This window comes from Coturnix japonica, chromosome Z, assembly GCF_001577835.2.
Source record: "Coturnix japonica isolate 7356 chromosome Z, Coturnix japonica 2.1, whole genome shotgun sequence".
In the NCBI taxonomy this organism is placed as follows: Eukaryota; Metazoa; Chordata; class Aves; order Galliformes; family Phasianidae; genus Coturnix; species Coturnix japonica.
Window position 1 is genome coordinate 59,100,473 of NC_029547.1, and position 13,714 is coordinate 59,114,186.

At 39.9% G+C, this 13,714-nt stretch overlaps 1 protein-coding gene across 2 annotated transcripts in view; it reads right to left on the bottom strand.

Annotated features, from left to right (window-relative positions):
* The window catches only part of SVEP1 (sushi, von Willebrand factor type A, EGF and pentraxin domain containing 1), a 115,722-nt gene that overhangs the window by 35,230 nt on the left and 66,778 nt on the right, over positions 1-13,714 (bottom strand). For both annotated transcript variants that reach the window (XM_015849872.2, XM_015849871.2), the window contains exons 22-31: positions 13,201-13,314; positions 12,483-12,596; positions 10,861-11,062; positions 9,236-9,393; positions 7,859-8,060; positions 7,085-7,260; positions 5,812-5,936; positions 3,474-3,597; positions 2,799-2,969; positions 1,438-1,611 (exon numbers count right to left, since the gene is read on the bottom strand). In XM_015849872.2, the coding sequence (XP_015705358.1) occupies positions 1,438-1,611; positions 2,799-2,969; positions 3,474-3,597; positions 5,812-5,936; positions 7,085-7,260; positions 7,859-8,060; positions 9,236-9,393; positions 10,861-11,062; positions 12,483-12,596; positions 13,201-13,314 (1,560 nt within the window). The remainder of the gene's footprint in view (positions 1-1,437; positions 1,612-2,798; positions 2,970-3,473; positions 3,598-5,811; positions 5,937-7,084; positions 7,261-7,858; positions 8,061-9,235; positions 9,394-10,860; positions 11,063-12,482; positions 12,597-13,200; positions 13,315-13,714) is intronic.

Sequence of the window (13,714 nt, forward strand, 5' to 3'; positions counted from 1 at the left end):
CTTCATTTCAAAATCCTTCCACAGGACAGATGATCATCTTTGCCCACTTTGAGGCAAGAAAAAGCATTGCAGTTAAAAAACCAAGATCTTCTGAATCAGTGCGTTAACTCCTCACTGATGAAGGAGTCTAGCCAGCATGAAAGATCCTAACAGTGCTATGAAGAGAAAGGGAGTTTCTCTCTGACATGCAGAATGAAAATCAAAGCTGTTGCTAATTACACAAGCAACAGGAGAATGCAAAATACTACCACAGCAGAACTTGAATGACTGCTCCTCCTGTAGTTTCTTTTAAGACAAGGAAGACTGGAAGGACACTGAGTCATGCGTAACAGAGCAAAAGAATACTGTAGGGTATAGGCGTATGGCATATGAGTCAGGTTTTGTTAATTCCTGACTTGAGAGTGAGTAAGAAAAGCAAATGATAGACCAGGTTTTTAATATAATTTTTACTGTTTTCATTTTCCTCATCTGTTCTTCTCTAGCAAAGAGAAGACATCTAGAAGGTGAAGCACGGGGAATTTCCTTTCCCAAATCATTCTTCCTACTGCAGAAATACTGAACTATGTGGACAGCCGTGAAACATTTATTCTGAGTCTGGTCATGTTTATGCATTTGATTAAAGAAAGGAACAACAGGCTGTCTGGTCTGTTGGGAGGTTCCTAGAGTCCCAAAGGACTAGATGCTATAAAACACGATGGATCCTGCTCTAAAGAGAATTTTGGCAGAACTAGAAGGCTTGACTTTTGATCATTTTGACTGAAGACATAACCAAGTTTTGTAGCTGCACATTTGGACAAAGCAGTCAAAACAAACATAAACACTGACAGGTTATTACTCTGTAACTTGTATTGGGCATAAACGAGGCAGCAGCAATTTGAGTACAGTCTGTATTCCAGTGGGGATCTACTGGAGACATGGTCTTTCTAGAAGACGTCTTACCCTCTGTATGCAGCAGAGTGCTGGTGTCTCACCTTCCAGCCCCTAAATCTACATCTGGTACCTCAGACCCAGCTGACTAGGAAGGAAGTTAAGGTATGGCAACTATGTGAGCTGTGTCCACAACTGCACTCCCAGCCTACTCAGTGCTGTAGCTGCTTGCTGACAGGCATGCTGAAGAGCAGGGAAATGCCGACTTCAGTGGCAGAAAATGCAAGGATTTCAAGACTAAGTGAATCTGAAGGTAGAGAGGCTGGGAGTGCAATGCAGGCTTATTAGGTATGGAGTATAGAGTCTGGGACAGGATTGAGAAAGGAAGGTACCAGACTGGAGTCCTGGCTTGACACAATGCTGAGCCTGTGATTTATGTGAGTATTTTGTAATGTGGTTTCTGAGATTCTGCCTAGTTTTCACAATGTCAGAATGAAACTGTGCCCAAGCCCAAGAGCATGCAAATACAAGATGGACAGTCCATGCAGCAGTACACATGGTATGTCTTACCAAGACACGATGGTGAAATGCTGCTCCAGCTCCCATTGTCCTTGCAGAACATCTCAAAGTCACCCAGCAAATAGTAGCCACTGTTACACTGATAGGTAATGGTGCTGCCAGCAAAAAAGTCCTCAGCAGCATAACCACCATTCTCTAAAGGTGGAGGCACTCCACAGCTGATTCCTGCAACGTGTGTGAAAAAAAGGGACAGATATTAGCAGAGCAGACACAAATTGATTTTAGAATGATTTCACACTGGAGCTACCATCACAGTTTTTTTTCTCTGGAACAACTGTGGAAACCCATTTGCAAGAGGGCCCAGAATTTTTCTGAAGTAGCTGATTGATTACAGGTAAAGAAGGGTCTTACTTTTTCTCAGCACTTGTCAATCAGAGACTTTCCAGCTCCTGACATTCTGCTAGTTTTGGAAGAGAAATCTGTGACTAAGATCTCAGTAGATGTCTTTTAGTCACAGTTCCCATGATAATTAACAATCTTTAATGGGCTTCAGGGAAAAAGGAAAACTAGGCTTGTATGGAGGTTCCTGTTAATTCCCTTTACTGAAAATCAAACTTAGTATTACTGTGACTGAACAGTGCAAAATCAGCAAACATTACTACGAGGTCACAGTACTGAACTGAGATCACAGAGAGACTAGAACTCCTGGCATATAACCCTTAGCATCTCTTTGAGTGTAGTAAAAAAATCTCTCCAGATCCAAGCTGATTTATCACCAAATCTCTGATTAGTTTTCAGATCACGCATTAACTTACTTCTGGAGCTGATTTACTGTTCTGTTGAAAAGAGAAATGTGGTCAGCTCCACCGTATGCGACTACAGTCACATGTGCAGTCACAGAAGAGTAGATAAAAGAAAAGGAGAAGACAGGAGTATGTATCCAGCCTAGTTTCCTAGAAGAAATTCCAGAAGTGTCTTCCAGAACTGTCTTCTAAGTCCTGGCAGAAGTATTTGTTGTCTTTAAAGAAATTAAAATACACTAACACACAGGATTTTTTTCAAACTACACATTCTCAGTGGCACTTGAAACTCACAGACTCTCTAGTATTTCCTATGCATCTCCCACATTCCTGGTGCTATGTGGAAGGAAAGCTCAGAATATCATTTTGCTTATCTAAATGGATTCACCTATGCCAGTCACTAGAAACAGACTAAAAAAGCGTCAGAATCTGATCACAGTGTACTTCCTGCCCAGTAAAACTTGAGTTTAGATTTAAGCATGTTTTTATATGCTGTAACATTGATGGATTCAGCCACATCATAGTTATAGGGATAAAGAGACCATGAATAGCATTAGGGTCCAAATAGAAGTCTAGGTTTCCTAATCCTGCCATTCCACTGAGACAACTCACTTTCGCAGCGTGGAAAGGGTCGTGTCCACTGTCCCATGTTAAGGCAGTGCTGAACAGAGTTTCCCACTATCTGGAAGCCTGGGTCACAGGAAAGGCTGACTTTTGACCCCGGCTTTAAATCAGATGAAGAGGCACGCAGATGTGGTACGGATCCTTGCAAAGATGGACAATCTGTGAACAGAACGCATGCATACAGTAAGAGATATATCTGTGTGCTCAAAGAACTACATTTCTTATCTGATGGCTTGATCCTGTGTAAGTTTGAGATGTGTTATGCTATGATACATCCTGCTTGGATTCAAAGAGTTTTAATAGTCATCAAAATACAACACAAGAAAAAGAATCTGTAGGAAATGAGGTGAGAAGGCAGTAGGTATTTTAACACCCAATTATTTTTGTAAGAAAAGACAAATAAAGCCTCCTTCTGACCAATCACCATCTTTACTCCTCATCTCAATTCAGGAAGTAATAAATATCTGTCAGAGATTCCAACGAACTTTTGTTACAAAACTGTGGAATTTGAGGAATGAAGGACTGAATATTCCAGCTATTAAGTTATCAAAATAATTTATTCAAGGTTTGTAGGACAAAGGCTGCAAACTAGCATATTTAACCTCATAAAGTAGTCTTACAACACTGTGCAGAAAAAAGGGTTCTAGAAAATAAAGTTCTAACCAGCACAAAATATACTCTTGTAATCTATCTTCACTCTTCCCATAACTCCTGGAAGGAAATCTGGCCAGGCTAGCACATTTCCTTTTTGGAGTTCTTCTGGACAGGATGTAGCCAGAGATTTTACCTATGGATTTAAAACAGTTGATTAGGTGCTTTTTAAGGAACATGTTAGAGAAGAATATTAAAAAAGAAATATCTTCCATGTCTGCATGCAGTATTAGAACAAATCATTGAACCATGTTAATCTCTCCTAGCACAATAATTAATTGTTATTCTGTACTTATAAGCCAGCTAGCTATGGATAGGCCTGTGCAGAGGTAATACCTAGAGGAGTATTTGTCACACAAGCTAAGTATAAAAAATGATTCCTGAAAAAAGTGCCAGTGAAAGACATGGGCTTTGAATTCACTCTGCATTACTTTTGCGCACTGTAAATCCAGGAGCAAAAATGAAAGTTCCAGAGTGTGACTGGGATAAAGTTGTATTATTGCCACACAACTATCCACTACCTTTCCCCCTACCCAGGAGAGAAGTAATAACATCTTTGCCACAGAACTACTGAAAAAACCATACAAGCCCTGAGGAGGTCAAATATGCAGTAGAAGGATAATGAAGGATTTCATGTTCTTTTAAGATATTAAAGGGGGAAGTGATCTGTGGAGAAAAGACAATTATTCAATTAAGAGAAGATGTTAGTAATTAGGCTACTGAGACTACTTCCTATTCCTTGTCTCTGCTGTGCTGGTGGGTTATTCCAGTAATTCTCTGTTAGTGAGAAACAAAAAGTTTACTCCTGCCATAACTCCAGTCAGGCTGATCAGAGTCTAGAGCAAGCTTAGCTGGAGAAGGCTGTTATCTGCACTATTTGTACAGAGACCATCTCAAGTATCTCACTTACAGTCTGCGCTGATGGAAACAGCTAAGAACAAGGGCTGCAAAGCATCTGCCAGGAATTTTCAGGGAGATTTTTCCAGTGTGGACCAAACAGATGTGGGATCTGCCCATCAAGGTCAAATGGAGGAGAACGCTGGGCAGGAAGGGACCTCAATCATATGAAGATATATAAAGATATTTCTGCTGCTATTCAGGGACAAAAGAATGAGTCTATGCAAAATAAATGTGCATGTAGATAAGCAACTAAAGCATACAAAGAGAATCTTAGAGCAGATTTAGCCTTTTTGTTATTCACAGCAAAACATATGCATGTCACCCCACTTTCCTATATGGCAAAGCATAGGATGGTAAGACTTACTGAATAGCTCTAGCTGTCTAGTATGAAACTGGTAATAGCAGAGATAATGGTAGTGACTTAGTATCACAACCTTTATATTGAATGAGGTAAAAACTTAAAAGGATTATTATTCGGCTTAGTTTCCTGAACGGTTTCATATCTTTTCAGATAAGTAATACAGATACAGGCAGGACTTTCTTCTTCACTACAGATATACTGCACTTGAAGTAAATCTGAATTTTAACCAGTCTCTCAACAGCATTAGAGAGAGGTGGACACTGAGAAAGACTCAGAAAGTCCCACATAAAGACATTGGCGTGTCTTGTAGAATCACACATATACTCATTAGCTTCCTCACTGCTAGTGCAAAAAGCTCAGAGATTTGATTTGGCATTTTACTACGTGGAGATCTCAAAGGCCAAGAATAGCAGCAGATTAGTTCTGGGCCCAGCAGGAAGCAAAAGTATTGCAGAAATGGACAAAGAAACAGTAATGAGATTTGGATGCTGGAAGCAAAGATTCAGCTTTACTTCTTTTCTGTTTCCTGATCATTTCATTATTTTGGACCATGGACAGAACAGTGTTATAAACCACCAAATAATGGTACGACTGTTAAGGTTATATCAGGAAAAGAGCTCCTTTCCCCACAGAATGCCTCTGACTTTTAACTTAGTCTTTGATACTCAAGTGTTACCAAGTGATTCATAATTTCTGTCTGACCTTCAGGTACGAAATTCTACTGTCTGGCAATAACAGAGATAAGAGTATTCCTTCTATATGAATAGTGCAACAGCCAGAAAACCAAGTGAGCAGTTATCCCCACGCATCAGCACTTAATAAACCACAGTGAAAGAGCTGCTACAGACTGAAGAATTGTGAGGTTGCAGTTGGACTTCAAGAAAAAATATTCACTTTGTGGATAACCAAGCACTGAAACTTGCCCTTGTGAGAGGCTGTGAGATAACTGCCCTTGGAGACATCTTTTGATACACTGTGTCTTTTAACTCCCTGGAAATTTAGTGCCAAAATTGCATTTTGGTACCTGAGTAAATGCAGACTAATATTCAGCTTAGATCACTATGCCCAAACACTGCAGTAAGGTCTCACCTGCTGTGGAGACAGGACATAGTCCCAGATATTGAGCTGACTGATGGAGCCAACAAAAGATTCAGCTGGATTGAATCCCTCTCCTTTCTGATCTTGCTCTTGTCCCAGCACAAGTGCACCGCCACCTAAACTCGGACAAGATTAGAACAGGGACAGGAAACAATATCTTAAAGCAGCAATCCCCACAGGAAGAATGAACAAAAAAGCGAAATTGTGCTACCCTATGTTATTAGGACATTCACAGTGTTGGCTCTAGGACAGTTTCTAGTCATCATTTACTGTGAAGTACATTACAGTGCAATGCAACACATGGTTTTGAGCAGGAGAGGCATATTTCACAGCGCCAGCTTGCGCTTCCTGCCTTCAGGAAAGCTTAGATTAAATTTGAATCCAAACCTTGAGAAATACACAGATTATTAGAAGAGAATCAACATTCCAACATGCCACATAAATTAAATTTCCTCACATATACTACTTGGATGTGCATAATGTAAGCCACAGGAGTATGCACACCATGGGCAAAGAGTAATGGAGCCTACAAGTTCAGGGTCTTATCTCTGGAGATAACTTCAGTGTTATAGGAAAGTAGATGGAAAACCACGGTGTAAACAGACTAATATGCTGCTTTTTCCTTTTTTTTTTCCTTTTTCCTTTTGGTATGAGTGTTCTTCTAAAGTTTGTAAAATCTGAAGGTAGTGGTATGAAAGCACTAACAAAAACATCTCTCTCTGCAGCAGTTTAATGTCAAGCCATCCACAGCAATTTGATGCCGAAGCTGTTACTCATTTCCTGGTCTTCCGATATTACTGTAAAGACTACTGACCACAGAAAACAATGAAATAACAAAATCCATTTTGATAGGATGAAGCACAAACATAACTTTAGGGAGACATCAGGGAGTAACAAACAGGAGAAGACTAATCTGATGAACTTTCAGCATGTTTCTACCGGAAAAGTCAGTTTACTTAAGGTTCTTGAGTGAGAAACATACTCTCTCAAAGCCATTCCAGAAGCTGCTCAACATAGACTCCTTTGTGGACCAACTGTGCCATCCTCAAAAGAAGCTACCTACTACTTTAGCAAAGAAATGTGTACTTGATCTTCAGTAAGACTGAAGGAATAACAGTAGCAAAGAAGATCCTTGCCTAAATGTTGGAAACATACTAAAATACCAAAATTATCATTTCTCTGGAGGCACAGAAAATTCTGAAAATAAAAAAAAAAATTTAAAAAAATTAGGCAACAGATCTGGTGCAACACAAACAAAGCATACCAGGGATTTTTGAGCCAACAGAGAGCCCGCTGCCTCCATCAGATAGCTTTCCATCAATGTACACTCTCCATGCCCCATCCATGCATGTCCACGTGACCGCAATGTGATGCCAATTACCGTCATTCACTGAAGGGCAGTCTGTGATTCTCTCTTTTCCATTTACATACAGAACCCAACTGCGTAGAAGGAGGATGAAAGCAGACTAAATTGCATGCAGCAACTTGAAGAACACGGCCAGTCCCACATGACTCAAAGAAATGCTATTTGCTAAACAAGATGTCTGCGTCATACAAGAAATCTCTTCAGAAGAATCTGTACCTTCTAAGCAAACTATGACATGCATACTCGACTGAAATATGTAATGTGTTCCAGTACTAAAACATGTTGATTCAAGTTATGGCTGCACAGCACTTTCCTAAAGTTTTCACTTGGATCCTCTTTTGCCTTTGGCACCACATCACAACCTGAATGCTAAACTGTAATTTTTTACAATTACTGTTTCAAGGTGTCATTTAAATGATGTAAATGTAGTCCAGACAAAAAAAATCTGCTTCTTAAGCTTCACTCTTTTCTTGTCACTATTCTTATACTTAGCAAGAAATGGAGGAAATGAAACAGTGAGTAAACAAAACAATGGGGCCACTTCAGGTCAAGTTTGCATGCAGCTTTCCTATCCCAAGACAGGCAAAGCTGAAATTCAAGTCCATGCTGGCTATGTTTTCTTTATCAATTCCAGACATCTTGAATGTTAAGAAATGCAGAATAGCAGTTTACCCATTGTAGTCAGTCAGAAGAAATGCATTATCGCTTCCATTTTCCACTGCATAAGAAATGGGAGTTCCGTAGTTGGTGATGTCAGTGGATTTCATCCAGAATGTACATGTGATGTCACCAAGTGATGGAAGAACACCATCAAGCATAACGTACCCATGGATACCGGAGACTTCAAAATCAAGATTGAAACCAGAGGACTGTTCTGCAACAAAGATAAAGAGTTTTCAGAGCTACATTCCAGAAAACCCAGAAACAGTACTGAATGGATTCTCATCAAACGTAAGGAAATGGAACAGAACCCATCTACAGAAACTGTTCCCTTGTTTCTAAGAATGAGAACAAACATACAATAGTCAAACATCAGCCACCATGTAGAGCTTTCTACATCTAAAAAGCACAAAGGTTTTGAAGAAATGCAACTGAAAAAGCAGCTGACAATCTAACAAAGAATGAACAAGAACCTTGCACAGCACTGGATATGCTTCTCAGTCTCCAGACAAAGAAATGACACAACCATCTGCCATCCAAAAGCCCAGAAAGGTGTGATCAGCTTGTGCCATTTCATGCACAGGAGTTGGTGTACAGAAAGCAGCAAATGAAAAAAAGTGTTTTTTTCCTGAACTGCAATATACCGCGCCAGTGTAGAATGCTTCTGCATTGCACATATTTAATGCAGAGGAGCATGCATCATCAGAATACTGCATGCAAATGTACCATCTGGAGCTCTCCTGAAAGCTGGGTGTTACTTAAACTCAGACGTAGCATGTGGTCCAAGAGATCTATATGTTCTCTGCTATCTTTGCAATATCAACATGATTTCTCAAATACTGTTAAAAGATTCATCAACTACTAGTAAAACAGTATAATTTTCATGGTTTGGCTAAAAGACAAATGGAGTTTAGTGCCATGATTGTGTGGTGTAACTTCACCATTACTGATGGAATTGTGCCAGATGTGACACAATTTAGCTGTCTGTAAGAAAGTTAATACCCTTAGTACTTCTAAAGCTGAGACTTCTGGGCCCTAGTCACTACATCTACACTGCAAAGTACTGCAAGAAATATCAGAAAAACAAAGAGCTAATTAACTCAAATACACAGAGCACACACAAATTACACCTGATAGAAATAAAAGGTCATAAAATTATACCTGTACTTTAGAAAAGAAATGCATGCAGATATGACTTAGCACATACGGTGTTACTTGCTTGCAACTGTATGTATTAAAGCTGCAGTAACAGAGGCTTCACTTGGCCTTTCAGAGTCCCACCACCCTATCTGCTTTCTGAGAAAGTGGTATGAAATCAGTTCATCAAGTGCAAATTCTACCCAGACACTTAGTCAAGCCACCTTTTTTCTGACACTTGTTCCTGTGTACCTGTTTCACACCTGCTGCCTGTAAAGCCAGGAGGACATTTACAAACGTACGAGTTCAGGGCATCCACACAGGTGGCATGGTTTAAGCAGGGGCTGGAGGCACAGTCATTGATGTTCACTTCACAGTTTTGTCCTGTGTACCCTGTCACACACAGACACCTGTGAAGGAAAAGAGAACACACTTTAAATGTGTTTTCTGTAAAAAAAATTCCAGCTATAAGACCAGGTCTGCAAATGGGGAGGCCATATACTGAAAGAAGAGCAGAATGTATACTACAGAATAAATGCAGTTTTATTTTGTTTGTTCCTTTTAAGTATGCTTGCATGCTATCAGCTGATAGGGCTGCAGCATTTTCATTTTTATCAGGGATAATATAATAGTTAAATCCATTTCTTCACACTAAACTAGGAAGCTTTATTGTTGGATTCCCATGAGTCTAGCATGCATTCTCAAGTCTTGAGAATTACAGAACAGAGATACTTGATCCTGCAGGCAGAGAAATACTCTAAGGGAAACCAAGATATCTGAAAGGTACAAAACCTTCTGAGGCTTTGGGGAGGGAAAGGCATGTTAAAGACAGACAGTACAAGCTGGTTTGTCACTGTGATCCACAACAGAAGATTCTTATCAGTATTCATAACATATCTGAGTTCAGATACACTAGAGCATAAATAAGAATTTAAAAGATTCCAATAATGTATTTTAATCTTTTTGTTCTCTCTGTGTCATGTAGGCTTCAGAAAGGTAGTATTATCAGATACGCATCCTGCCATCAGTTACTCCAGAAGGAAGCAAGCACTTGAGATTTGAGAAAAGTGTAGTTCTTCTGGAATAAGAATACTTAAATATGTCCTGGTTTTGTCTGGTATAGAGTTAATCTTCTTACAGTAACTAGTATGGTGACGTGTTTTGCATTTGTTATGAAAATAGCAGCCTCAGTGACTGCAGACCAGTACTTGCACAGAGTCAAGGACTTCTCTGCTTCTCATTCTGCCCTGACAGCTGAATAGTTTCAGAGAGGACACAGCCAAGACAGCTAACCAGACCTGACCAAAGGGATATTCTATATCCTATGACATCATGCTTAGAAATAAAGCTGAGATAAACAAAGAGGAAGCACAGCAGTGTTGTAGAGTTACAGTGTTTGTATTCCCAGTAAACTAATATAGGATGAAGCTCTACTTTTCTGGAAATGGCTGAACATCTGCCTGTTTATGGGAAGCAGTGAATGAGTTCCTTACATTGCACTACTTGCTCAAATAGCTTTTGCCTTACCTATCAAACTGTCTTTACCTTAAACCACAAGTTTTCATGCTGCTCCCTTTTGGATTCTCTTCCTTAAGCAACAGGGAGATAGTGAGCCAGCAGCTGCGTTGGGCTTAGCTGCCAGTGGGGATTAAATCACTCAACCATGTTACAACACTAACATGCTTATATATCAAGCACTGCATATTTTCTTTGCTACCTACCTTGGAATAAAAGGATGGAGACACTACGACTTATCATCTTTGCTTTTAAAATCTCTGTTAGTGTGCCTAAAATGACCCCACTGAAATCTAAACATGTAAAGCATCACAACAGACCTGACTTTATACACTGTTTTATATCAGTCATTTATTTTTCACCTGAAGCTGTTGATACCATCTCTGCATGTAGCCCCATTCCTACAGGGTCTGCTGAGACACTCATCAATGTTCCTTTCACACAAGATGCCAATAAAACCTGGGAGGCACTTGCAGGAGAAACCACCAACTCGATCTTCGCAAACAGCTCTGTTAAGACATGGGTTTGAAAGGCATTCGTTCACCTCAGATTCACAGTGAGCACCTAGGAAGGAAAGAACAAAGTTGCAGCTGCATTTTCACAGAATCACAGAATTGTAGGGGTTGGAAGGGAACTCTGGAGATCATCGAGTCCAACCCCCTGCCAAAGCAGGTTCCCTACACCAGGTCGCACAGGTCGGGGTCCAGGCAGGTCTTGAGTATCTCCAGAGAAGGAGACTCCACAACCCCCCTGGGCAGCCTGTTCCAGTGCTCCATCACCCTCACCATAAAGAAGTTCTTGTGCACATCTGTGCGGAACTTCTTATGCTCCCGTTTCTGGCTGTTTCCCTTTGTCCTGTCTCCACACACTACTGAAAAGGGCCTGGCCTCATCACTTTGCCCCACCATGCCTCAGGTATTTATAAACCTGGATCAGGTCCCCTCTCAGTCTTCTTTTCAAGGCTAAGCAGATCCAGTTCACGTATCCTTTCTTTATAGGGGAGATGCTCCAGGCCCTTCACCATTTTAGTGGCCCTCTGCTGCACTCTTTCTGAGTGATCCCTGTCTTTTTTGTACTGGGGAGCCCAGAACTGGACACAGTATTCCAGATGAAGCCTTACCAGGGCAGAGCAGAGGAGGAGGATCACTTTCCTCAACCTGCTGGACATGCTCTTTTTAATACACCCCAGTATGCCATTGGCCTTTTTGGCCACGAGGGCACACTGCTGGCTCATGGCCAACCTGCCATCCACCAGGAACATGATTTGATTTGATTTAAGCTTAAAAAAGGTTGCCAAACATTCCTGGTTTCTAAAGGCTGTTGCCTGCTTTCCAGAAAACAGCAAATAATGGGGCAGCAGGACTGGGATTTACTCTACTATCTGAGGTAAGCTGGGCACAGCAATGTTACAGGAACTATCTTTGTAGTTGTAAATTTAACATTTATGTCAGGAATCTAAATGGATATTGCCTACTGTGTGAGTAGTTTGGGCTGAATCAGGAAATAATTAGAGTAACTATTCTGATAAACTAATGGAAAATTGCTACAGAAGACATTAAGTTTGAACCTTAAATATAAGGAGAAATGTGGAAAGTGCAAAAAAAATCATGACAAACAGAAACTTCTGTTGAAACAGAAGCTCTCTGTTACAAGATCTGTAGAATAAACTGCATGTGATTTTACTTTTTAAAAACAAATTAATTCAATTCATGTGAATTGCATCGTTCTGTCCTCAACAACCACACAATAAGTTATTGGCAAAGTCTGGAGTGGAAGACCAATCACCCTGTAGGTCTTCTGAAGCCACTGTGTTGCACTACAGATACTCTCAGAGACTGCAAGAACCTGTAGAAGCTAATACACCCAAATCAATATACCATATACATAACACATAGCAAGGAGACTGAAATACTTTGGTCAGGGAAGGAAGCCATCTTTTTGGGTTAGAAAGAGTGAAATCTGGCTCACACAAGAAATAGCGTACCTGTGAATCCTTTTGCACAAGTGCAATGGTAACCATTTTTCTCATCGACACAGTGGCCTCCATTCAAACATGGACTGGAATTACATTCGTTTATATCTTTCTCACACAAGAGACCTTCGAATAGCAAAAAGGCACAATCAACACAGTCAAGGTTTACATTGTGTTCAAATACAGAGGGCAGAACTGCACTGCAGCTCTTGAATAACAAAGGCCTAATGAGATCAAGTGATAAAACTCCATGCTTGTCCACACTGTTGAAAACATTTGAAACAGATCATCTGTATTACTGACCTGACGGGATATGGAATATGCCAAGACCACAAAAAGATTTTAAAAATACTCAGCAAGTGCTGCTGTCAATATATGGATGGACATAAACTTAACGAGGGAGTCCATTTCTGGTGGAAAATACCAGGTCTTATTTTTAAATCTCCTGCCAAATGATGTTCTCTAATAGTTTACTTTTATATTTAGAAATTAAGTACTTTGGCAAAGTACTTCAGCATGTCAGTATCCCCACATATTTCAACATCTCTGACATGCATGCATGTGACTGTTCTTTTTATTTCAAAAGTTACTCATGTGCAGTACAACTTTCTTCTACTCTATATATCTGTCCGGTTTCCTGTTATGGTTCTATTTAGCACTGCCCTGTTGTTTTCTGTTATCTACTTAGCACAGAAATAATATGTTTCTGAAGAAGAAACAATTAAATTACCAGAATAGCCTGGCTTGCAATGACAAACAAAGGACCCAATGCCATCTTTACACACTCCATTATTGTGACAAGGAGAGGATTTACATTCATCCATTTCTGTTTCACATTTCAAGCCTAGAATGCAAAATAAAGGTTTGAGAATATGGAAACAAAACAGGAAATTGTTAAAAAACTCCGGAAGCTATGATTACGTAATGTAGCAAAATATGATTATCATAGAATCATAGAATCGCCAAGGTTGGAAAAGACCTAAATGATCATCCATTCCAACCATTCACCTATTACCAATAGCTCCCACTATTGGTAATACTATCAACTGTGAACATTAGTAGACGTAATCTAGTTACCTTTTTTTTTATGTTGCATTTTAACAATGACCTGAGACAAAAAGCTATTAAAAAACTATGAAAAATATGAAACAGTCTGATCAGTTCCAGAGGGTAGCACTTAATATTCTATCATGACTAACACATCAGGAACTTCTTGGTAACAAGTCATCTGTTTGCACTGGAGC